Raw genomic sequence first — 25,494 nt, 5'->3', positions numbered from 1 at the left:
CTTGTGCATGTAAATTTCTTTTTTCTTTTTTTTAAATTAACACTGGGTCAACTTTGGTATGATAGTACAGCTTTGGGTGATGTTGCAAATCAAATACTATCCTGTACCCCAGCTGCTTAACTTCATCACATTCTTTAATCTAATGTGTGTCTGAAAGCTCCTGACAATGTTGGAAAGCTTTTATCCCAGAGGGGTGGTGGGGGAGGGGAAGCCGGAGTCCACTTTTGTCAAAATTCATTTTTATTAATAGAAAATAAACACTTATTCCAGTTTCAGTCGTTATACTTCAAGTTGCTAATAAAAAAAAAAAAAAGAATTTAAAATAATCACTCAATCATCCTGTTTTGACTAAGACAGTGAAGCTGTGGCTTAAAAAAAACGTATTCAGCACCATTTGCGCATAGGCCTTTCAGAATTTGTTCTTAAAGTTTCAGAACTTTCCTGTCTACAAAGTACAGGAATTACTGAGCTACAAGAGGAAGCTTCTCTAGGACAACCAACGAGAAGTTAAGTAATCGTCATAAAAGGAATCCATGTACATTCAGCACGGTAACTTGGACTATACAACGATCCCCTCCCCTCCAGCTCAGGAGGGACATGCTTCTAAGCACTGAGGTATGAAGAGTCAGACTGTTATTTGCTGTTAGAATTAGCTAATAACAGTAAATCTCTGGCAAGGATGCTACTGGTCCTTAACATCCTGTGATTTTTAGGAAATTCTGTAAATAGTTTGGGTTTAATTCAGTTTACTCAGAAATGAAACCTGTTGAATAAGGTTCACTACTCTGCCAGAGTATCTGCTGGTTTAGTATCCTTATAAAATACATATAATACGTGCAGGTAAATCATAGTATTAAAGTATACTTAGAATACTGCATATTCAAACCAAAACCTAGGTCAACAAAATGCCTATCATTAAAAGCAGCTGATGGAACGAAATCCAAAGTTATGACAAGGGAGACTCACTCTCACTAAGCCGTGTTGCTTAGAGAAGTTATGAAAGCATGTGCCCTTACGGCCATTTGAGGACAGGTAAGGAGACCCCCCTCTCCTCATTCTTTACCATAGGATTCCAACCGAGGATGGGCCAGAAATTAGCATTTCTAAACATTCCAGAAAAGTCCACAGAATTGTCAGAAAGACTTTAAAAATGTCTGTCTTTCTGAATCTGTGAGTAGTCATGCTCATCAGAATTTTCTGATAGCACAAAGACAAAGGCAAGTCCATACACTCGCTCAGATGTTAGAAGAATGGGAGGTGGACTGTTCGGGCCATCCTTAGCCAGAGCTTCCGTGGGCTTTTTACTATATGCTGATCACAAGTGAGTCAGGTGAACTTTTGTGAGAGAATAGCGTTTGGTGGCCAGGACCTCTTTTGGGCATTTCTTTCTAAGCGGAATACACAACAGGTAAGGGAGTAGGGGAGGTAATACAGGGAAGCTACTCTTTCCAGCTCAGAAGGAGTTGATGAAGCCCATATATGCATTCAAGAAGCCCATGGGATCCTCTAGCTGTGGATAGTGGCTAATGTGGTCATCCAGAATCGACACTGTGGACCGCGGCAGCGTTTTCCTAGTGGAAGAGAACAGCATGTAGGTGAACTTGAGGCTGGAGGGAGGGGAGGGATGCAAGCCAGTGGGCAGCCCCAGTAAATGCCCTTACGGACATACCACACTGGAAGGAACCAACAAAGAGCTTATTCACCTTCTACTTTGGAATTGTATCTTAGGCGGGTAAACCTGCCAATTCCATTTATGACATAAGCAGACCTAGTTCTTAACTGTTCATAACCCAACAGACAACAACTTGAAAATATAACACTTTGCAACACCTGCCCAGGCAGTATGACTTCCAGCTCCTTAGAGAAGCATGAGGCATCAAACGAGTGGGCCATTCGGAAACTAACCGTCCAAGTAAAGATAACAAAAGGCCTTCCTTAACCCTGGCCGGAGATGGGGCGGGGCGGGGGGGGGGGGGGGGGGCATTCTGTTTAGAATTAAATGTACACTATTTACTACTGGGTTGTTTCTGCTAGGCCGTGTGAAGGTATGGGACAGTCTCATGTGACATAATCAAGATTTCGTATTCCAACACCTTCTGAGTAAGTTAAGCACCTAGAGAAAATAACAACCAAGGAGAAGGCACTGTTCCACAGTGAACTCTTCTCAAGCTCTCCTTACAGTCTGCTCAGCTGAGGTCGAGGAGTTTTACAGTCAGACTAAAGCAAACATTTAAAACAGATCTACTTCCGTTCCTTGGTTCACATGACAGCTTTTTCGTACCTGTACACCTAGGAGCATGTGGTAGCCATGACAGTGAAAACAGGCCATGTAAATCAAGACAACGTAAACCTGAATTTTTTCATCTTTCCATTTACGAAAATAAGATTCCCCAATTCATCTTTTTATGTGTTTCCTAGATGAACAGCCAGTGAGGGCAGAGACAGTGGCTATCCTGTTCACCACTGTCGCCAGAAACAAAACAAAGACCCCTGAGGGAGACTCACCTGTACAGCTCCAAAAACTCTGGATAGGGGTTTACGGGATCCAGTGGCCCATAGATAAAATGAACTAGGAAAGAGAAGAGGAGTGAATTACTAAAGGTCTCAAATGTACTCTCCTACCCCTTCAAAAAAATTGTTTTTCCAGTCTTCATTGAGAAATAATGGACATACGTCACTATTTAAGTTTAAAGCATACATACATCATGACGATTTGGTGTATGTATTTTGTGAAATGATTACTGAGACAAGTTAACGTCTACCTCGTATAGATACGATGAAAAAGAAAAAAAAAAATTCTTGTGACGAGAACTCTTAGGATCTACTCTCTCAACAACTTTCTTGTTGGCTGTAGTCATTATGTTGTTCGTCACATCCCCAGTACTTACTCGTAAGTGGAAGTCTGTACATTTTGACTACTTTCCTCCAGCTTCTCCCTCACCCCACCTCTGGTAACCACAGATCCAATCTCTTGTCCTCTGGGTGTGGGGGAGTTTTTTTTAAATTCCACAGTGTGATCTCCGTAAGTGAGATCATACAGTATCTGTCTTTCTGTCTGACTTCTCTCATTTAGCATAATGCCTTGTAGGTTCATCCACATTGTCACAAATAGGAAGATTGCCTTATGGCTGAATAGTGCCCACTGTATACATACATATATATCACAGCTTTTTTATCCATTCATTGATAGATGGGCACACAGGCTGTTTCCATGTCTTGGCTATCATAAACAACGCAGCTATGAACACAGGGGTGCAGAAACCTTTTCAACTTAAGTGTTTTCATTTCCTCTGGATGTATTCCCAGGAGTGGAGTTGCCAGATCGTATGGTGGTTCTGTTTTCATTTTTTTGAGGAGCCTCCATACTGTTTTCCACCGTGGCCGTCCCCACTTACAATCCCACCACCACTGCACAAGGGCTCCCTTGCTTCCAAACCCACACCAACACTTACTGTCTCTTGTCTTTTTGCTGATGGCCATTCTAACAGGTGTGAGGTGATACCTCATTCTGGTTTTAATTTGCATTTCCCTAATGACTAGTGATGTTGAACTCTTTTCATGTACCTGTTGGCCTTTCCTATACCTTCTTTGCAGAAGTATCTATTCGCGTCCTTTGCCCAGTTTTTAATCGGCTTATTTGTTTCTTTGCTATTGAGTATACACATTCTTCATTCATTTTGGATGTTAACCTCTTGTCAGATACATGGTTTGTAAACATTTTTCCCATTTGTTGGTTTCTTTACCTATACAGAGCTTTTTTAGTTTGATGAAGTCCCACTTGTTTATTTTTTGTCTCTAAATATCTTTTTAAAAAAAATTTTTATGCTTAGGGGTGCCTGGGTGGCTCAGTCAGTTAAGCGGCCGACTCTTGATTTCCACTTGGTTTGTGAGTTTGAGCCCCGTGTCGGGCTCTGTGCTCACTGCGTAGAGCCTGCTTCCACCCCTCTTTCTGGCCCTCTCCCGCGCAGGCTCTCCCTCCCTCTCTCTCAAAAATAAATGTTAAAACAAATTTTTTTTTTAATGTTATGCTTAGAAAATCTAGCTTCTTTTAATGAGTAGGTTATAAGGAGCTCCTGGGAATAAGCCTAACACTTAGTCCGTTTGGGACAGTTCTCCTGTACACGGCCATTCAGTCCCTCCTCCGGCTCTTCTGTGCCTGGACCGAGGGGACTAAGCCACACTGTGCATGTCCTCCTCCTATGAATCCAGGATACCATCATTATTTAGGTCCCTCTCTTCAGTTATAACTGACCGCTGACGTTTTAAATCTTGGGCACCAGCTACTATGGATGAGACACTGCACTGAGTTTTTTCTTTTTAAATCTGTAAGAACGAACAGACACGTGAGCCCAAGACACCTCCAGCCTCTCAATTAGTATCTAAACCGCCTTCTGTGGCGGCACTTCGGCATTTAACGTGGCGGCCGCTGACGAGGCCCAGCACGAGAGCCGGCCCAACTCCCACTCCTGACAGTGACCCCAGCTACCTCTGCAGTGGCATCTCCCTGTTTTCCACACTTCGCTCTACAACCCGTGTCACTGGTGTCCAGATGCTGGGAGTAGGGCCTGCCAGGTTAAATAAGAGATGCCCAGTTAAATGTAATTTCAGGTAAGAAATGATGATTTTTTTTTGGGGGGGGGGGGTATAAAGATGTCAAAATACTGCAAAGCACATACTTATTCTAAAGTACTTGCCGTTTATATGAAATTCAAATTTAGCTGGGTGTCTTGTATGTGTATTTGCTAATTTTGGCAATTATTTTAGCTCCATAGTCCCTCAGTATTCCTATCAAAACATAATACAGAAATACTCACTGGGAATAGTTACAGAAGCAAGAGCTCCCACCCAGCGTCTTCTAAACTTCTTCCTCTGGTTGATGTACTGTAAGAGACTACAGGACAGGTAAGTCAGCAAGAGTAGGACAAGAAATCTTTACTGTTACAGGAAGGCAAAGGCATCCCAAAACGAAAGCCGCTACATTCTCACTTGAACGCGGCCTGAGGATGCTTTGTACAAGACAGAGAGCTCTCCCTCTCAGTCCCTGCTGCAATGGAAAAGATACGAAAAAGGAAGAGACTTGTACTTTGAGAGGTACTAGGCTCCTTTCACAACTGTGATTAGACATTTTGAAGCATTTTAATATTAACAAAAAGCCCAAAGTAGGATTTGCTAAACTCAATTGGCCAGTTACTGATTTAGCATTAGAATTTGCAGCTGTTTATCTAAACTCCGTACCACATGCCTTCTGCTCAGGGCTCACTATTCTCCACTTCTTTCTTCTCAGCGCAGGACTTTCTCGTTTGCCTCACAGACCATAACCGACCCCCTCGTGAGAGGGAACAAGCTAGCGAGGAACAGAACAAGGAATCCTACAGCTTTCCCCACTTGCCAAAAACAGAGCTTCTCTGGAAACCAAAAGAAAGTGTTGTTATTTCTTACCTGTCGATGACTAAGTTTCCATCATTGTTGCGGATCCCTGCCCACATGTCCCACAGCTCACTCTCAGAGGGGCGGGTGTACGGCCCGAAGACTGGGGTGAGACTGAAAGAGCCCGAAAGAGCAGAAAGACACAGGTGAATGTTAAAGAATCCAGAATGTTAAATATGACTGGAACCTCACAGGTCACTGAGTCTGACCCTTAACTGATTTGTGAATCCCTTCTACCGCTTCCCTGGCAAATGGCCAACATCTGTGTTTTAAAATCTCAAACCCTGGCCCAGAATTTTAATGGCAACTTTTCACTACATTGTTCCCAGGCTATAGCGAATCAATAATGACTTACCCTCGGGAGAATACAAAGAAGTTCATCAATCGTGTCAGGATGGGTGACAGCACGCCTCCATCTTTGAGGAGCTGTAGGTAAAGAGGTAAAAATCAGGAATTTAGAGAAAGAAAACCACTAACCAGGACAGAAGTTTCATATTAGGAATTTAAAAAGGACTTAAGCCAAATGTCCTTCTACTGAAACATTTCCTTACTGGCTTTTCACTTCTGTTTTGCCTACCTGCTCTCTCATGGAAGGCAAACCTATTTGTGGTTCCCTTTAAGATTACCTTTCTACGCTTCACGAAATCCCTAAGATTTCTAACTGATGTATTCAACTTTAGGATCTGATCTGTTCAGACAACATGCTAATGACACAAATCTCTAGATAGCTGTATCTCTCCAAGTATTTGTTGATCTCTTCTTCTCAGAAAGGAGGCTTTACCTAGAAACTGCTTCCATTGCTGTATCTGCGGATACAGAAGGAAAAAACTAACTTTATTAATGTAAATTCCTGAGGAGAGCATTTTAACTACAGCCCATTACAGTAGGTATGGCCCTTATAAAGGTCCTAGCATTATTTATGTTGGTATAAATCTTAAAAACTCAAGATTTTGGGGGCGCCTGGGTGGCTCAGTCGGTTAAGCGGCCGACTTCGGCTCAGGTCACGATCTCGCGGTCCGTGAGTTCGAGCCCCGCGTCGGGCTCTGTGCTGACAGCTCAGAGCCTGGAGCCTGTTTCAGATTCTGTGTCCCCCTCTCTCTCTGACCCTCCCCCGTTCATGCTCTGTCTCTCTCTGTCTCAAAAATAAATAAACGTTAAAAAAAAAAACAACACTCAAAATTTTGTCACTGGAGTAGCCAACCTTTTGGAGTAGGAGAGGACGGTGAGTCTCAGGAAATATACCTATAGGAGAAGAAGAGACTCATGTTAGTTATTTACCAACAATTTTAAGTCAAACACAGGCTCATTATCGGAGACTATCTGCCGATTTACTGTTACATTTGGGGCCTTTATTGCCAGAAACGATAAAATAAACAAAACTTAGTTCTTTCATCTAATTACTTCTCCAGGGAATTCTCTGTTTAACAGGTCAGATTCTGTCCTGCTGGGATTACTTTCCCCATTGTAAGAGTAGAGAAACAGGGGAAAGCTAATGTATGTGATCATCCATAAAGCTGACTGAGCCTGACTTCCCTTGGCCTTTCTTTCCATTCTTCACAGTACCTAGTATTGTTAGTGATTTGGGCTACAAAAGAAACCAGTGGTTTTTTTTCAGGAACTGTAGGTCCCTGGGACGGGGGGGCAGGGAACCAAAAAACCTAGAGTTTCCTTTTCCATTTTTCTCCAGAGTCAATGAGAGAAAGCCATGAGCATCACTGATAAAGGGAGAGACTCCCGTCCGAATCTGCCCTTCTGGTATTCAGGGGACATCTGGATATTCACGGACTTACAAGTCAGGCTCAATGGCACACAAGGAAAAAGAACCCCCTCCAAAAGACTGAAGCAAAGGTTCAGTAATTTCTAAGTGAAACCTGGCATTACCATCAATTAAGAGTTTTTGGGGGGCGCTGGGGTGGCTCAGTCAGTTGAGCATCTGACTCTGGATTTCAGCTCAGGTCATGATCTCACTGTTTGTGAGATGGAGCTCTGCATTGTCAACCACGGGGCCTGCTCGGGGTTCTCTTTCCAAAATAAATAAAAATAAACATTTTTTGAAAGATTAAGAGTTTCTGGAACAAACCACAGGGTATCAGGAGCGCCTGTGGTTCCATCACAACTATCTGCATAACCCACTGCAGCCAGTGCTCTCCTCACGACCAACCGTGGTTGTTGCTAGACCTCCCGACAGATCTTGCTGCACGATGCATTTACAAAGAAACACGTGTTACTGTAACGCAGCTTTCTATTAGCTGTTTGTCGATACGATTAGTTTCTTTCGTGATCCTATTTGTTTTATTTTCTATGTTTAAAAACATTCTGAGAAAGAGTCAATAAATCTCATTAGAGATTTCGTAGTTCGTGGCATAAGAAAGGTCAAGATCCTCTGGTGTAATTATGTCTGCCTGCAGTATCATGAGATTACTGTTTAGATGTCGACATGATATCTACATGTGGCCCTTTGAGGCTACACCTCACTTTCCACCCACCACCACGGCAGTTACCTCCATTTGACAGACAGAGACTCTTTATGGTAAGCCGACCAGATCGATTCTGCTTGAACCTAGAAATGGGTGAGGGAAACACACATCTAACTCAGTGGACACACACCAATGCAGCAGCCGAAGACAAACTCCCAAGAGGGAGAAGGACTAGAAAGAATCCAGGAACAATTTATTTTTCCCAGCATTTTAAACCAGTGATACCTGTGAGCAGTACTGAAGTCTATGACCTCACTGACCTATAGAGCAGCTCCTGAGCAACGATATCTCCATAGTCATGAGACAAAAGGTTGATCCTGCGGTTCTGGAGCCCCAGGTGCCGCAAAAGAGCCTCCACAATGCTGGCCTGCTCAAATATGGAATAGTGATGTGGTCTCTAAGGGGAAGAAAGCCCAGATATACAGGATGACGTCATGAGTGCTGATCTGTCTGCCAGCCTGACCCTCTGTTGTCCCAACACCACCCCTCCACCAAAAAAAAACACTGGTCCCATCTAGATGCCGCTTACCGGTTTGTCACTGAAGCCAAAGCCCAAGAAATCAAGGGCGATCACTCGATGAAACCTTAGGGTCAGACCTTCCCAAATCTACAAGAACGAAAAAGAGGATCTGGATTTTGTAATCCTGCGCCTCTGCTCTTCCAACCTACAGTACAAGAGCTTCATCCCCATCTTGATTTAACAGACTTTGATAAAAAATCTCATGAAACCACCACAGGCCCACAGATGATCCTCTTGGTTTACTCGTAATCTCCATTCAGGGAAAAACTCGAGCATTTTTAACTTGTCAATGATCCTTTCCAGATCACCAAAGGGTTTTTTACTCTCTTACAGTACATGAGAAACAGTTCTACATTTAATCCTGTTTTATTAAGCAATTCAAATAGCTAAGAACCCTGCAGTCCTGATAACACAGTCCTTGATTTTGGATTTTTAAAGATATAGTAGGATCTAGAAATCTGATTTCATTACCTTGTACCAATCATAGCTGGATGTTGGAAAGCCATGCAAAAGCACAACTATCTCAGGACTTCCAACCACACCCACAGAGTCTGGGAAAAAGGAAAGAAATCAGTTAGGCTGGCTGCCTTAAAAAATAATCTTGAAAATATTAAAATCTACATAATCTGGCATAAAGGACAAGAAACCCTGCCTAAATTAATGAAATAAAAATAAATTCATTTTTAAAATGCAAGCTTACTGCTTTACGTAAAAACAGGCATTTGATGATTCTCTTTTCATCTGTATATTAAAAACTTGTCAATAGCACACTTTATATGAAAATACTTGAAGGCAATCTGCTTAATTTCACTTAGGTTTTTTAAAGTATTTCCCCATTTCTTTATATTACCAATATGTAAATTGTTTTTCACAGTAAAAAGTAAACTTGCACAGTTAGAAGTATACCATCACAACATAAACACTACAGATTTTTTGTACCTTATTAATGGCCTCACAAAAATTCTCTGAAATATAGCAACTCTTCCTCAACCTGGTGAACACCTTAGTTTATCCTATTTGTCCAGCACTTTTATTTCCCCCAGGGGAGACCCAATCCAGTATCAAAAGCACACTGCTCAAACTATTAAAAGTTCTAACAAGTATAAAGAAATATTAATACAGACATGAACATTTTTTAATGCACAGGCATCTTTTAAATTAGTCAAACATTTAAACAGGGAAAGGTCTTGTTAAAAGTATTAGATTTAAAATGGACACATTCATGCATACTGCCAGTGGCATGAGATTTTGAGAAGGTTTGCAAAAATAATTTAATCAAAAGCAATTAAAAATATTCTTGAGAATTAAAGAAAAATTCTTGAGAATCCATGCAAATAAAATCATTCCTTTTACAAGTAGTATAGTTTGAAAATATATGGAAAAAATAAATACGTTAAACATATACATGAAGATTTCCCTTCAACATTGACTATGTGAGACATTAAAAAACTAGAAACAATTAAATGACCGGTATAGAGGAAATTATATACTTACTTAATTGAATACAGCAAATGAGAGGAGGTCAGGAGCAATAATGAAAAACGGTTTATGACAAACATTTTTCGTTATTGCTCTTGACCCCCGCCCAAAAGAAATCTTTCCCAATCTTGTTTCGCAATTTCTTTACCTATAAAAGGGGTTAATAGCGCCTATATCCAAGTACTGTTGTAAAGATTAAACGAAATAATGGAGATTGAAAACCTAATCCAATGACTAGCATATGATAATTACTTGACAAGTAGCAGTCATAACAATAATTATCATCAGCAAATTAATTTATACAAGGGTATAAGGCTTAAATCGCATTTAGTTATGCATGCAACAAACAATCTTTATAGAACACAATAAAATGAAATCAGGGACGGAGGGAAACAGAACCAACGGTAGGTCTGCGGAATACCGTTTATATTACCCGACACTAGGGGCGCTCAAAAGAGAAAACCAATATCTATCAATACAAATGAGGCTATGAAGAAAAATTATACTGAAAAGTCAGTTCTACAGAAATTGAAATTAATTCCACCGCCCCCGCCCCCCCCCCCCCCAGCAGTTTTCTTTGAGCTTCCCTGCTATGGAGTTGATGAGGGGAATTAGTTCATTCCTTCAAGCACACTGCCCAGAAAATGGGGCTTTTCCCCGCCATCACTGAAGGGCAACAGAGACCAATGGACACAAAATGAGTACCTCAGTGGGACCTATGGGATCTGTACATGCGGGGGGCTCCAACGGCCCTCGTCTTACCTTGGTAGAAGATGCGCAGTCCCTTGTAGGTGAAAAATTTGCCTGACGACTTCCAGGAGTGAAGGGCAGGGGAAAGCTGGGGGGGTGGGATATGCAGGTAGGCCGCAAGCAGGGGCACAGCCAGCAGGCCCACCTGCACCCACCACTCCCTCATCCTGTAGGAAAACCAGAGACCCGAGGTAAGCAGTCGGACGAACCGCACATGCTTCAACAAGCCCCAGATCGGTAAGATGGGGTGGGAAAACTCTGTACCGTGCAGCGACTGCCTGGCCCTCCATATGACGCACGGCAGAAAGTTTACCCAGAAGAACGTAAGCACACCTCTGCCTGCTACGCAGTCACCATAACTGCTCACCATTCTAGGAAAAAATATATTATTTTAATACGTAATCTTCCCCCTCTCCTTCCCACTTTAATCCCTCAGTGTGCTTCTCCTTCCTCCCATTGTGCTTTTCCCCAGACGAGAAGAGGTTTTTTTATGTGAAGTCAAAAGAAGTATTGTGCCCCTTTTCACTGGCTTTTATCAAAGCTTCCCCAGAAAACAGTAATGATTTCCTTCATATTGACACGATAAGCTCTACCCCCCCCCAACCAGTAAAGTGTTACATACAGATACACAGATGTAGTTTTTTACTAATGATTTTTTAAAAAGCATGTCGTAGTAGCCTCTGTCCTTAAAGCAGAGAGCTGTTTTTAATTTTTTTACTATTTATCAATTCTCTGACCCCAGTGAAGCCTTGGTACTGCTCTCTCGATCTGTGCTGAGAAACGGCTCCAGGTAAACCGTCTGTGAACGTAGGAACCTCGGTGCACTGCGTATTCCAACATAAGCAGCTTTGTCATGACCCACAGTATCTAATCTCCTGATTGCTCAGGGCAGGAGATTATATTTCTGCTCTACTGGGCAGACTCTTGAGGAAGCTCCCATTTATTTAATTTTTTAGGACTGCTACCTCCCACCCTGCACACAACTCAAAAAACAAAACAAAAAAAAAAAAAGGCAAAGCTCATGCCCAACATCTGGAAATTGCTTTGGTCTCTGGAAAGAAAGGGCTGGCTTGCATACCCAACCTTCTCATGCCCAGGACTTCAAAGGTCCAGGTCAGTCTATCCACAATGATGAGTGCTAAACGGGAATTAGGAATAGTTCTGTTTCTAGTTTATGACTTCGAATAGTCGCCAGGGAAAGAATTAGCAGTAGAATGGAAGTGCTCTCAAAATAACCAGATTGGAAATACTTTCTAAAACTAAAGTTAAGAGTTGTCAAGAAAACAGAGCTTACAAATTAGGGAACCCGATTGTTAAAGCCCCGCTGGAGACAGCTTTGTGCGAGTACACATACCCTTCCACCAATATTACCTGCAGACTGGACACAACCCCTACGCATCACAAACTGATCCAACTCACAAAATGCTTTTTTTTTTTTTAACTCTAAAATAAATAAGACTGTGGTTCCACAGTGGTTAAAAAAAAAAAATCCCTCAAAAAATCTGAGCAGCATCTCTCTTTTTTAGGCATCACTTAGGGCAGTCTTTTTTTTTTTTTTTTTTTTTCTTCCTCCAAAGTAGCTGTCCATAAAACAGACCCAATGATTTGGTTGCACCTTTCAAGTTAATACTATGATTCCAAAAAGTGCCCGCAAACATGATAATTATCATCACAATTTTCACCCCCTAATAGTGGCAGGCTACAACCAACCCAGTACCTCCTTGAAAAATGAGATGACAAAAGGCATCAGGTTTAGCTATCATCTGTCCTGTACTTCAGCTCATACATTTCATCACTGCCACCACCCCCCCCCCCCCCCCACCAGCCGCCCCAACCCGGGCTTCTTCATCTCATTCATTCAGGGGTTCCAGCAGACGCATATCTGCAATGACTCAGCACAGAGCCAGGGAGGGGCTACTAGAGGAGCAAGCAGAAGGCTGCAGGGGGCGGGGGGAGGGGGGGGGGGGGGACAACGACCGTATACTTTCCACTCCCGGACACCTCCACCCTCTACACCTCCTCTTTTACTCCAAGAAAGGAAAGAGGCAACCTTTCAGGAAGCCGTTTTCTGGTTTCATACCTCCGTAAAAATGCCTCTAACAACGTTTTAGGATTTTTAGCAGGGAAACAATCTGGCAGTCAGTAGCCAAAACGGGTTAAACATTTTTTGACCAAAACCTCCATTACTTAATGAGCCACGAGTCAAAAGTATAAATCCTGCAAACCCCAGTAGCAAACCTTCTGGAAATTAATAACCTCTACAAGCCTTGAATTCTTCGTCTCATAAAGAGGAAAACATACATTTAAAACCACCAAATTTGCCACCTTAAGGCATCGCGCTGAGACTGTGAACTGTGTAAACCAATGCAAACAATTCACGTGTAACATTAGGACAGTTTGGTCAAGTAATCATTTTCGCTTGGCTTCTCATTACTGAAATCCGAAAAATACTTACGCCTCGGTGATACGGTACTGCAAGTTCTAGTCACACCTATGCAGTAACTCACGCCACAGCGATACCAGGGTCTTCAAATCCTAAGTCGCGCCACAACGATACCGGGGTCTAGAAATCCCAAACTGCGCCACAGCAATACCAGGGTCTCGAAATACTAAATCGCGCCAAGATGATGCGGGGGTCTAGAAATCTTAAATCGCGCCAGGGTGACGCCGGGGTCTAAAAATCCTAAATCACGCCAAGGCGACACCAGGGTCTAGACGTTCTAAATCGCGCCAGAGCAATGCCCGGTTTCAAAATCCTAAATCGCATCTGAGCCATACCAAGACCTAGAGCGCCAATCGCGCCAGAGCGAGGCCGGGGTCTAAAAATCCCAGAATCTTAGGGTAAAGCCGGGGTCTGAAAACCCTGAATCGCCCTAGGGCGATGCCGCGGTCTAGAAATCTTAAGTCGCGCCAGGGTGACGCCGGGGTCCCCAAATCCTTAATGACGCCACGGCAACGTTGGGGTCTACAAATCCTAAATCGCATCCGAGCGATCCCAGGGTCTAGAAATACCAAATCTGGGAGATCTCCAGCCCGGCACATTCTACTGCGTGCAGGAGTGACATCCCCTCCCAAGTAGGCAGACAGGGCTCAGAGGACAGGCAGGCGCGCCACCCCGCCCCCCCCCCCCCCCCCCCGCCACCAGCCCGGGTGGGGTCTTCCCTCACGGGAGTCGAGGTCCGGCAACCCCAGCACGGACACGCACATCCCCACCAGCTGGCCCGCGCCCTCTCCGGGACGGCGGCTTTGAGCCAGCCACACCCCCTCGCGCCGGCCGCGCGCACCCACCTGCGGAGGCGATCTCGGCGCACCATGGCCGCGTCTTATCCCATGCCGCCCGGCACACGGGATTGGAGCACCGGGCGCCGCAGCACCCGCGCGGCAGGCCAGGGCCGGCCGGCCGGCAAGGCGCAGCCTACAGCCCGCGAGGGCGGCGCCGGCCGCGGCAAGCAGCGAGCGGCCACCCGGGAGTGCGCTGCGGCACTGCCCGAGGCGCGGCTGCCGCAGAGGAAGGACGGAGAGGCGCTGGTTGCCGCGGCAGTGCCGAGCGAGTGGGCACCGACTTTTAGAGCCCACCCGCGCCCCGCCCCTGGTCCGCCCACCGCGCCGCAGTGCCCCTCCCGCCGCAGCCAACGCCTCGCCCCACCAGCCCTCCCCGCAGCCCTGCCGCCGCCGCAGGGATGGAACTTTCTTCTCACGGCAGCTCCTCTAGGGGGCACCTTTAGGGTTGTCGACCCCGCCAGCACTCCGCTGCTCCTTCTCAAGCCGCCCCCCCCCCCCCAACTCTGAGCTCCAGGTTCCCCAGCAGAAATTCTCCTCTGGCGAGTTAACGCCACAGGAAAAGGCAGACTCTGAAATCCGAACGTACACCCCCACCCGTGGACCACCACCCACAGGTTCCCCAACCCCAGAGGTGGCCCCTCGACCTCAGGTGTGGTGGGGCTCAGGGTGGCCAGCTGTGGTGCCTGCTCTCGGTCTATACCACGCCCGAGGCATGGGTTCCGTCCAGAGCAGTGGTCTTCGAGTGCCCCACACCTCAAAGGTCCCGACCATCAAGGACACAACCAAATGTCTAGGAAACAATAAGCTCTGCAGGACCTCCTACCAATCTCATCAATTAATTCGGGGGGTGGTGGCTAGGAAGCAAAAAGGGCAAAACTTGGGGAGAAGTCTGGGTTCTCTCGCTCAACCGCGGCCTTGGCCGCGGCGCCAGGCACGTTTCCTTTGCAGCAGCGCTACGTGGTCCGCATGCCAGAGCCCCGCCGCAGCCCTCTCTCGGCGCCCGCTCCCAGCCAAGGGCCGGTACAGCACCAGAAATAATGATCTTCGCCTTTATGCGACTAAAACTCCCCTTTTTTAGAATGCCGACTGAATCACAACGCAAGGACGCCAGTGGTACGGGAGAGAAGGAGGGAATTTTTTTCTTCATCGATAATCCTTTAAAAGGCATATATTATGCCTTTGAAAAGAAAAGTGTAGAGAATCACAGTGTCTGTGTTCATTTTCTGGCTGTAAACTTAAACTCTGACGAACGCACGCGGGCTGCGAGCGAGCCAGGCAGCCCAAGCAGTGCCGGCTCCCTCCAGCGGGGGCGCTGCAGGCCTCTCTTTCCGCTCGCACCCGCCCGCGCAGGCCGTTCCGCGGCAGACAGCGCAGCCCAGCACACGAATCGCAAAAGGCCAGTCCCGCCGAGCCCGGCCAAGCCCACCCGGCACCTAACATTGCACAGGGAGCCAGGGGCCGCCAACCAGACATAGGAGGAACCACCACGTATGGGCTATCATCGAAACATGTGGCGCAACCCAGGGTACATTTCTAGTGGGGTCCGATTAACAGGGTCGTGAAAGGGACCTACAATGCGCGCTAAGCGCCGGAAATACGGAGATGAATGCGAAATGGCCCCTGCCACAAGATGCTGACCATCCGGTGGGGAAGACAGACAAGAACTGATGCTGCTTAAATCTTCCCTTTCACTTCCTGGCAACATTTTTTGACAGGTTGGCCCCCTCCCCCTAACATGGAAGGCCCTTAAAGGCCAAGCCCAAGTATTATTCACCTTTTGTATCCCCCAGAGCCCGCCACAGTGCCAGCCACAAAGCAGGCCCCTAATAAATACTGCATGAATAAGTACAAGAATTTGAGGGCGCACAGGGGAGGAAGTAATTAAGGGGAGGGGGGCGGGTAGTCTTGAATGATGAATAGACATTTACCAGAGAGACAAAGAGCATTCCAACCAGAGGGGAGGCATTTGCAAAGCACCGGAGGCGCAGGACCGCACAACCTTTGGGGGAAAGCTGCAAGTCCTTTAGGCCTGGTGCCGACAGGCAAAAAATTAGGCTACAGAGAGTATTTCATCCTGAGGAGTTCGGAATTTGTCCTAAAGAAAATGAGAAGCCACAGATGGATGTAAACCCTTTATGGCTTTAATTGGTTACTCACCAAAATATAAATCACTCTCTTGAAAAGTAGAGGATTACCTATTTTAACGACCACCTTTTCAGGACTGAATTAATTACTTAGCAAAATTTAAATCAGTCAACGGAGTAAAGGTTTTCCCATTTTAATGAAGACAACAGTAACAACCTTTGCATTATTTTCTTTTCGTATTCGTCGTCCATAGAACCGTGGAGCCCCACGGATTCCACACTTTCACTCTCACCACACCAGAAGCACCAGCACCCAAGATGAAGGCGGTTTTGTATTTAATGAACTGAATGCTCACAAAGGATCTTATTCTGAAAGCCACAGAACAAGTGGGCAGATAGGAGAAACTGTTGGGGGGAGGGGTGAAGAGGGGACCGAAGATGCTCTGGAAGGCAACAGGAATTCTAAATCGGGCACTCAAGGGAAACGCTCCTGGACAGAGTGGCTAGGAAAAGCTTCCATGGGGAAGGAGGAATCGAGGGTTGAGGACTTCAAACCCGGAACTTGCTTAGGCGAAGAAAACATTCCCATTCGGAAGACCCTCCAGTGCAGAGACAAGGAGTCTGAACACGCAGAGGGTATTATGAGAGATCGGCTTGGCTCAAGCTGGGAATTGGCTTTCCAAAGTTGAGGGAGAAAATGCTAGCGATAATGCCCCAGGAGCCAAAGGGTTAATGAATTTCCTAAATGTGCCTGACTTACTTCCAGAAAGAAGCTTCCTCCACCAGGGAGGATCCGGCTCAAGGTAAAAAACAGTCCAAGCGTCTGAGAAAACATGTAACCGTACATAAATCCAGAGTCTGCCTCCGGCTTGCTCTCGGTACATACACCCTTTCCGTTCTTGGGTGCAGACAACACACTCGACCGACATCCCATGCAGCGCACTCCCTTGACCAGTAGCTTATCATGCACTCCTGTCACATTCCAACTCTAAGATGGTCCCACATAATAAGTCCTCGGTTTGTGCAAAAAATAGTGCGGAACACTCAGCATTCATTGTACAACAGGGGTGTGAGATCAGCAGGGCTGGCGCCGAAAGTTCAATAATCGTATTTTTCTAACCCCAGTCTGAGACCTATACTATGACAGGCACAAGGCTATTTCTGTAGACAACGAGACAGAACTGGGACTTCCACTTTGAAGAGCCACCTATAATTATCGATTCAAATAAATGGAGGAAGTTCAACATGGGAGAAATTTGGTCGAACAGCAGCACATATTAGAGACTTAGGGCTTTAGGTGACAGTCAATCAATGTGATATGGCTCAAAAAATGCCACTGTAGATTGCAGAATGTAATTAGAGAAGTACCCAGGATGAACTAATCCTACTCTATTTTGCTAGTTAGACTTCACAGAAAGTATTTTATTCTGTTTTACAAAGCAATGTAAGAGACCCATAAACAGGAATGCGTTCAGAGAGGATCACCTAAAACGCATTGCAAATTATGTCACCGAAGGCATAGCCGCTCTCATATTTTAAGCATGGATCTTCACCAATTTATCCCTCATCCTTACAATAACTCTGCGAGATGACTATTTTCGTCCACATCTCGCAGAGAAAGATACAGCGGCTCAGAGCACTGAGTGTTCGTATGTAACGGACTGGGAACTGAACACAGATGTGTCTGGCTCCAAAGCTGGCGTTCTTTCCACCACCCCACACTGCCTCCCTGTTTAAAATAACTGGGCACGTTCAGTTGGAAGAAAAGAAGCCTTGTGGAGTGAGTGGAAGAAGGAAATGTGTTAGCAGTCCTCAAATATTTGTGGAAGCAGCATTAGACATTTTATTCTGTACGGCTCCAACGAGTGCAAATTGTAGAGAAACAGATGTCGATTCAACATCAAGAATTTTCCAACAGTCAGGTCTGTCTAGGGAGACTGAGTGGCTCAGCCATTTGGGGACGTGACAGGTTCCCCATCACTAGGGGCTGGGTAATCCTGTGGCAGGTATGCAAGGTCTGGAAGAATGCATGAATGACCTTTAAGGTTTTCTCCCACCTAACAGGAAACTAAGGATCAGAGAGGTATTGGAACCTGGCCAGGGTGACCCTTCTCCGGAAGGGTCAAATCCACAACTAGGTCTTCCCTAGGTGTCCCTCAGGCCACCACTCTTTGTGCAACGTGATGTTTCAAGCAGAGGGCAAGACAAATTGAAGAAATTATCAACACAGTTACATCAACCGCCCTCTCAGCCAAACTTAATCCATACATCCCCAGGGTGACTGGTTTTTTTTTTTTCCTCTTCAGGCTCATGTCTGGGTAAAAGTCTTTGGCTGCAGAAAGTTCAAAAGATGTGGTAGAGAAGCATCAAGGCGAATAATCCGTTAGCCAGATAAAACGAACCTAAGTGACAGATAGCTATTTCTATCGATTACAATGTCACTGGGCACCCCTAAAGTATCTTTACACACCTCTGTATCACTCCCATAATCCCACACCTGGCGCTGTTCCACTCGTCCGTATCTACAGTCCATCTCCCACACTCACACGGATACGTAGGTTGCAAGATTCCAAATAAAATTGTCTCTTGCATTTTTACAGCTCTTTGCCTTCCACGTATATTATTATCTCATCTGATGCTCACCACAGCCCTCTAAGGAAAACAGCTACCTTCTTTCATACAGACAAGCAATTTCCTAGCTGCCTGGGGAAGAGGGGACTGCCACACGTCACTTTTTTCTTTTTTTTAAACCACTTTCCACATTAGATTATTCCCCCCAGCCTGGATGAGTCAACCCAGAGGCAGGTGTTTCGCTCTTCCTCCATTGCTATCAGCACCTCACAGCTTCCTCAGCTGTCCTCCCCCACCAGGCCCTCCAGTGCCCCCGCCCACACCACTCCTGCAGCGCTTCCTCCCGAGTCCCGAGTCCCTGAGTCCCCTTACGACCGCCACACCCGCCTGGCACCGCCCAGGCGGTGGCTCCAACTCCCGGGGCAAACCCCCCTCACGGCGCCCGGTGGCCGCGTCCCCGCACCCCACACTCGCCCAGGCCCGTGTGGCTGCCACCTTCCCGACCACGACCACTACGGCTGTCCCCCGAGTGGGAAGGCACAGCACCCCTCACCCCACCCCCCACCCCCGCTCCGAAAAATTCGAGTCCGGGTTCCCTGGAGGGGCGGTCAAGCCGACTAATGTTGTCAGGGGAGTCACGCCTGGGGGCGAGGGTTGGGGGACTTGTGTGCGTTCCCGTCTGACCCCGAGGCTCTGGGAGGTGACGACCGAGGACCTCGCGCACGTGGCACTTGGGTGGCGCGCACGCCTCGGGCAGCCACCCACGAACCCCAGCGTGGTCCTGCACGCCCCAGCGTATTCTCACGCCGTCCTGGGCCATTGTCACTCAAAGCCTGGCCCCCAGGATGGGTGTGTGCTCCACGCACACTATCCACAGACCCCAGGTGTGGCCACACCCACTCTTCGGGGGGCCGGGAGGGCGAGGGTGGAGGGTCACTGATCGCCCGCCCCGTCTCTTACCTGATTCAGGTAAGACCTGGGCTACAAGACTCCATATTTGGGGGGAAACGGTTGCGCATGCGCTTCCTGAGGCCAGAGGTTCTGGGCCTCACCCCAGTCCCCCAGGGAAGACCCGGCCAAGCCACCGAATACCCGGCTCTGGGCTAGAGCGTCGCCACCTCCGTGCACGGGCCCATCGCCCCCAACCCAGCATGTGCTGCCGCCTTCTCCCTGCCGGGCGTCAGCGCCACCTATGGCAAAGGGTATGAAATGGCAGACTGTGCCTTCGAGAAGGCTTCTCATGGACTGGATCCACGAGGATAAAATTTTATACGGCCTAATCTCAGTATTTGTACACGATAAACTGAAGGCCAAAGAAGAGATATTTGGGGAGTTATTAACGATGTAGAGATCTTTGGTGAGACTTCCGCATCTCAGCCGTTCGTTGTACCTAAAGGCTCCCCGGTCTACACCTCCAGCCCCGTCCTCCACCCCCAACTCTAGATGCCTGTATTTGCCTGCCTTGCGTTCATCTTCACATGAACGGTGCACAAACATCGGATACGGAAAAGGGGCTACGTTCGCGACCCTTTCTCCATTTCCTTTTTCCCACACTACCAACTGACTCCCCAGAGCCTGTGCTTCCTCCTACATTCTCTGTCTTGGTGAATGGCGTTACCATCTACCCCAGTCTCTCACACACAGTCACCCATACCTGTGGCATAACGGAATGAGGGTAAAGAGCCCAGCACCTCTGGGGATGGATGCCAGCGAGTTCCTCCCTTCCCCCTCCTTTCCGTCTTACCTCCCAAGGGTCTCTTGACTTCATCTGGCTCCCCTCCGCTCCCACTACTGTTTGCCCTTATTCAGGCCTTATTATCTCTCACCTGGACCAATGCCTCCTAATTAGTTTCTAGGCCTCCACCATCACACCTTTCCCATCCATCATTCTCACACCTGCCAGGGATTTTTCCTAAAACCCTTTCCCCACTCCCTGTTGCCAACGCGAAATGCAAACTCTTTAGCTCGGCATGCAAAACACCTCAAAATCCGGTCCCTCCTCTAGAATCTTCCCTCTTGCCCTTCCCACCTTTCCCACCACCCGAAACTTCATCGTCTAACCAAAATTACTAATTGTAGTTCCTCCAAACCCCGTAGGTTTCCTTTCTCCGTGTTCTCCAGGTACACATGTTCTTTCCCCCTCCCAAATATAATTTCCCCACTTTACTACCTGAAAAATTCATCCCTCACGGCTCAACTTAGTAGCCATACCCTCTAGCAAGCCTTTCCTTAAACCTTCCCACAGACACAATCACTCTCCCCTTTATGACATCTGTTGTCCCTTGCACACCCTTCCACGGTGGCACTCATCACACTATTGTAATGACACTTCCATAGCTGTCTCGTCTCTCCTGCCCCATTGCTGAGCTCCTTGAGGACAGGGACAGCATCTTGTTTATTTCTGACTCCCTTGTGCCGACCCAGCATCTTAGAATAATGATAAGAATGCATAAAGCACACATTTGTTGATCACTATGTGCCAAAGTCTGTGCCAAACTCCTTATATACATTATATTATTTAAATCTAACATATAAGAACTGTTATCCTAATGTTACCAATGAGAAAACTGAGGCTTCGAACCATGAAGGAGCTTGCCCAAGGTGGCTGAGCTGGTAGGTTGTGGAGCCAGGATTTGAATCCAGATATGCTTGCTTATGTTTACTCGTCAAAAAGTTTGTGGAACTGATATTTGAAAAATCTCAAATCATTTTTTTAAAGTATTCATGCGTACAGAGTTAATTTACTTTGTAAAGGGAAAACACACAACTATTCTACTCTACTGGATGGAAATACATTGTCCTAATTTAAACTAATGGGGTAGAAGGCAAGATAAATACCCTTGGATGTCAGGCGAAATGAGAAAACAACCCTGCTGTTATTCTGTATAATCTGTTCTTATTATATGAATGTTATGAATATATTTTTGCAGGGGACTGATCTATTGTACACCAATAATAAGTACATTTTTTCAAAACCCCTTTCGGACAAGTGGGAAAGGAGAGATCTAAATTGAAAGAGTCACCATCTGAACGCTCAAGAAGTTACTGGAGATGAGGATATCAAGATATTGTGAGGGACGCATGAGGTCTAAATAAGTTCACATCTGTAAAGCACTTCAAAGAGTGCCCGGCACACAGGAAGCACTACATTATTGCTATTGCTATTAAGATTGTTACTGGTAAAATCTTCAATAGCTCTCAATCCAGTGTTACAGATAAGCACATAAGCTGATAACGAGCAAGGTGATGAATGAATAATACAGCTATGAGCAAAAGTCCAAGGGCATCCCCAGAGGGAAGGGGGCAAGTATCTGCCAGGGAATAGGGGGAGGGGCAGGAAAACAAGATGGCACCCGGAGATCACATGACCGAGGAAGGCGCGAGTTGCTAGAACTGGGGCACCACCACCTGACTTCTGCAGAAACATTTTGTCAGCAAATCTTGTACGACTAAAGGTTCTATTTCTCCAAATCTCTAACATTCGAAGTTTGCTCACTATTCTAAGCATCCTTTTGCCACCGGCACAGGAATGGGGCCTTAACCGCTGGGCGAAAGAACAAGGCTTTCACCAAGTTGACATGAGAGTACGCATGAGGGAGAAAGAGGTGACTGAAGCTGATGATGGTGTGGCCCTGTACTCCAAGGAGGTTCCAACCCCACCTGGAAGTCCAACTGGGATGATCAAGGCTCCATGAGGGAAAAGTACATTCCCATCCCCCAGGCTCCAGCCCCTCCCTAGCAGAGGAGAGACAGTTGGGCACAGACATGGTGATGCGTGCCTTTAGCTAGAAGGAAGGGCTAGGCAGCAGGGGCCGTCATCCAGCTTGGCAGGCATTGCCTCAGAAGGCCCACCTCTTTCCTCCAAACCCATGCCAGGGGTCTAGCACACTAACCCAGTGTTTCCTAAGCCAAACAACATGGAAGGCTGCTTAAAAGTCTACATTCTTTACCACAGGCCATTAACTTTATACGTAGGCAAAACATATTTATGTTCCTCCTTTTCTTCAATAAACAGAGTAAAGAAACTTTCTGTGGGTAGTTCACTCTGGACCAGTGAAATGAGGGCAGCTATTCTGATGGGAATAACTAATGAGACATGTACAGAAGAAAAAGCTAAACATTAAACAGAGGAACACTGTTGGTAGAATTAAATATATACAACTTTTTTTGGAGGACATTTTGGCAACAGCTATCGAAATTGACCCTGCAATTCCACTTTGCCAAATTTATCCTATGTGTATATTCCTTGACATGTGTTCAAGGATGAACAATGGTGCATTATTTGGGAAAAATTTTTTCAACTGAAAACAAGCTAAATGTCCATCTATAGGTGCAACTTACGAGGCTATCTAACACCTAAAGCTTCTCGATGTACATGAAAAGCAAGGTTCAAACCGTATGTCTATTATAATCCTACTTATATAAAAACATCCATGTATTATATATTTAAATATCTATATATATATTTACAATATTGATATATTTGTATATATGGATTAGAAATGCCTGGAAAGACCTAGATGTGACAAACTGGCAGATTAGGGACAAATTTGGTCCACAGGGAGATTTGTTTATTGGGGTTTTTTGTTTAAAATTTCAATTTGAATGCCTTAGGAAGGGCTCCCATACAGTCCTCTTAACTCTCGATTCTCTTCCACCCTTTGATTCTCTAAATTGTTTCCTGCCTGACCCCTAAATGCAAGTGAGGAGAGAAATGGGTATGTGTGGGGGTCGCTAGAGGGGTGCTCTAAGTTTTTACTTTCCACTTCCATCGTGTCAACAAACATGACTTTTATGACTTAAGGAAGGGTGGGGTCAGGACTGAAGTCTTTCACTGTCAAGAGAAGGACTGGAGGAAAATAAGGATCCTGAAAGAAGAGACACTGACTTGGAAGCTATCTCTATAGTCCAGATAAGGAGCAGAGAGCATCTGAACAAGCAGTAAATGCAAGGATAAATTGTGAAACCCAGATATGAAACTTCTTTTAAAATCCCTTATCAGCCACAGCAGTTAAAAGAATGCACAGACTTTCCTTTCTTCTTCCTTCTTTCCCCATCATGAAAAGTCGCAGCCTGTGGTTTATCACATGGGCCACTGGGCAGGGCTCTGCTGTGCTCTGTGGGAATCCAGGGCTGCCCAGAGCACTCCTGGGGAGTCTCATTCTCCCATGCCTGCGAGTTCATTCTTTCCCTTCACCATGTTGGTACCAGCTGTATAGAAAGCAGGAGTCTTCACCACCAATGGTACAGCAGAAATCAAACTCGGATTGTCCCTGGACAGAGTCAACCGGAGAGTACTGTCCCGGCCCCTGTTGCCTACCTTGGAGGATCACTGGTTTCCACAGTTCACTTTGAGATAATATTAGAAACCCCACAGCCTGCAAGGAAGAGTAAAGCTTTACCTTAAAATGAGAACAAGGAAAACTTCCAAATGAAACAGCCCCTTGTTTTTGGCAGTAGCTAAAAGACAGCCTGGTGTGAGAGTCCTGGATGCCATACTATGTTCTTTCATCTACTGGAAGTCCTTCAGTTGAATGAAATTATTTATTTGAAAAGGTTTTCGTTGAATTTAGGCTGGTATTTCAGAGACTTTCTCTTCTGTGTTTGAACAGTAGGGAATGTAGCATGGTAAGGAAGTTGGAGAGATTAGGCATGAATAAAGTCAGATCCATTACTTACTCATCTCTGGCTGGTTCATTTCTCAAAAAGCGAGAGAGGGAAGGGAGAGAAAGGGGGATGGAGAGGGGGGCAGAACACAGAGGTTTTACAACTGTAGAAGGGTTTACTGCCCATCGGTAACCCCCGTTCCCCCTGTGTCTGTCCCACAACATTATGCTTGTCAGAGATGTTCACGTCCTTCAATGCAAAGCCACCGAGTTCATACAAGTAACTCAAATGTCCATCAACTGATTCATGGATAAATAAGATGTGGTATATGACACAATGGAACAATATTTAGCAATAAAAATGATCAAAGTACAAATACTTGATACAACATGGATGAATCTTAATGTTAAGTGAAAGATGCCAGATAAAAGGCCACATACTGTATGATTCCATTTCTATAAAACGTCCAGAATAGGCAAATCTGTTGAGACAGAAGGTAGATTAACGATTGCCTAGGGTTGGGAAGGAGTGGGGGAATAGGAATGATTGCCAATGGGGAAAGAGTTTTTGGGGGAGGTAGTGAATATATCCTAAAATTGATAGTGGTGATGGTTACACAACTCTTTGAATAAGCAAAAAACCACTGAACTGTATATTTTAATTTTTTTTTTTTGAGAGATAGAGAGAGAGAGAGAGAGCACACCCAAGTTGGAGGAGAGAGAGAATCTCAAGCAGGCTCCATGGCCAGTGCTGAGCCCAACGCAGGGCTTGGCTTGATCCCACAATGGTGAAATCATGACCTAAAACCAAATCAAGAGTCAGATACTTAACCAACTGACTCACCGAGGTGCCCTTGAATTGTATATTTTAAATAGGCAAAGTGTATGGTAAGTAGTTATATCTCAATCAAGTTGTTACTAAAAACTGAAAAGAAGAAAAGGTGTATACCAAAAAAAAATTCATTTAAAAATCTGAAGTAGCTAACAATATATGTATATTAAAAAATACTTTGGAAGAAGGAATATTACTGGAGATTAAGAAGAATTTCATAATAATGAGAGGGGATTGATTCATCAAAAAAAAATTCTAAATGTGTGTGCATATGGTCACAGAGCTTCAAAATAACTGAAGCAAAAACTGATGCAACTTAGAGGAGAAATAGACAAATCCTCAATTATAACTGGAAATTTGCATATTCCTCTCTCAATAATTTATAGAGGAAATCGAGAATGAGAGCATAGAACATTTGAACAACACTATCAATCAACTTGAACTAAGTGCCATTTAAAGAAAACTC

General features: G+C 45.5%; 2 protein-coding genes across 4 annotated transcripts; one reads left to right on the top strand and one right to left on the bottom strand.

The window, feature by feature from the left end:
- Nucleotides 1–14: 14 nt before the first annotated feature.
- On the bottom strand, nucleotides 15–19,628 carry MEST (mesoderm specific transcript). Of its 3 annotated transcripts, XM_060633162.3 has the most exons (13): nucleotides 13,942–14,211; nucleotides 10,918–11,024; nucleotides 10,666–10,820; nucleotides 8,896–8,975; nucleotides 8,434–8,511; nucleotides 8,165–8,301; nucleotides 7,929–7,987; nucleotides 6,629–6,669; nucleotides 5,783–5,853; nucleotides 5,440–5,541; nucleotides 4,815–4,891; nucleotides 2,506–2,569; nucleotides 15–1,571 (listed from the first exon to the last, which is right to left on the bottom strand). In XM_060633162.3, the coding sequence occupies exons 2-13, from the start codon at nucleotides 10,941–10,943 to the stop codon at nucleotides 1,454–1,456; spliced, it is 1,008 nt and encodes a 335-aa protein (XP_060489145.1). In that variant the 5' UTR covers nucleotides 10,944–11,024; nucleotides 13,942–14,211; the 3' UTR covers nucleotides 15–1,453. The 3 variants fall into 3 exon arrangements, with proteins under 3 accessions (XP_060489145.1, XP_060489146.1, XP_060489144.1); XM_060633163.3 differs by lacking the exons at nucleotides 10,918–11,024; nucleotides 13,942–14,211 and adding an exon at nucleotides 19,551–19,628; XM_060633161.3 differs by lacking the exon at nucleotides 10,918–11,024.
- Nucleotides 1,501–5,446, top strand: LOC132679531 (uncharacterized). The gene is made up of 3 exons (XM_081795071.1): nucleotides 1,501–1,912; nucleotides 4,331–4,608; nucleotides 5,285–5,446. The coding sequence occupies exons 1-3, from the start codon at nucleotides 1,844–1,846 to the stop codon at nucleotides 5,316–5,318; spliced, it is 381 nt and encodes a 126-aa protein (XP_081651197.1). The 5' UTR covers nucleotides 1,501–1,843; the 3' UTR covers nucleotides 5,319–5,446.
- Nucleotides 19,629–25,494: the final 5,866 nt, after the last annotated feature.

The sequence above is a fragment of the Panthera onca genome, chromosome A2, assembly GCF_046562875.1.
Source record: "Panthera onca isolate mPanOnc1 chromosome A2, mPanOnc1 haplotype 2, whole genome shotgun sequence".
Taxonomy (NCBI): Eukaryota; Metazoa; Chordata; class Mammalia; order Carnivora; family Felidae; genus Panthera; species Panthera onca.
This window is presented reverse-complemented; position numbering and strand designations above follow the sequence as displayed.

Bases quoted from the DNA above. Each gene is read 5' to 3' on its own strand.
- MEST (XM_060633162.3), bottom strand. From the start codon at position 10,943: ATGGAGGGCCAGGCAGTCGCTGCACG. The intron at 5,542-5,782 runs GTAAGTCATTAT...GGGCTCTTTCAG, and splicing joins TTCTTTGTATTCTCCCGAGG to TCTCACCCCAGTCTTCGGGC. The intron at 4,892-5,439 runs GTAAGAAATAAC...CCTGTCCTGTAG, and splicing joins GGAAACTTAGTCATCGACAG to TCTCTTACAGTACATCAACC.
- LOC132679531 (XM_081795071.1), top strand. From the start codon at position 1,844: ATGACTTCCAGCTCCTTAGAGAAGCATGAGGCATCAAACGAGTGGGCC. The intron at 1,913-4,330 runs GTAAAGATAACA...TAAATCTGTAAG, and splicing joins TTCGGAAACTAACCGTCCAA to AACGAACAGACACGTGAGCC. The intron at 4,609-5,284 runs GTAAGAAATGAT...CTTTCTTCTCAG, and splicing joins CCAGTTAAATGTAATTTCAG to CGCAGGACTTTCTCGTTTGC.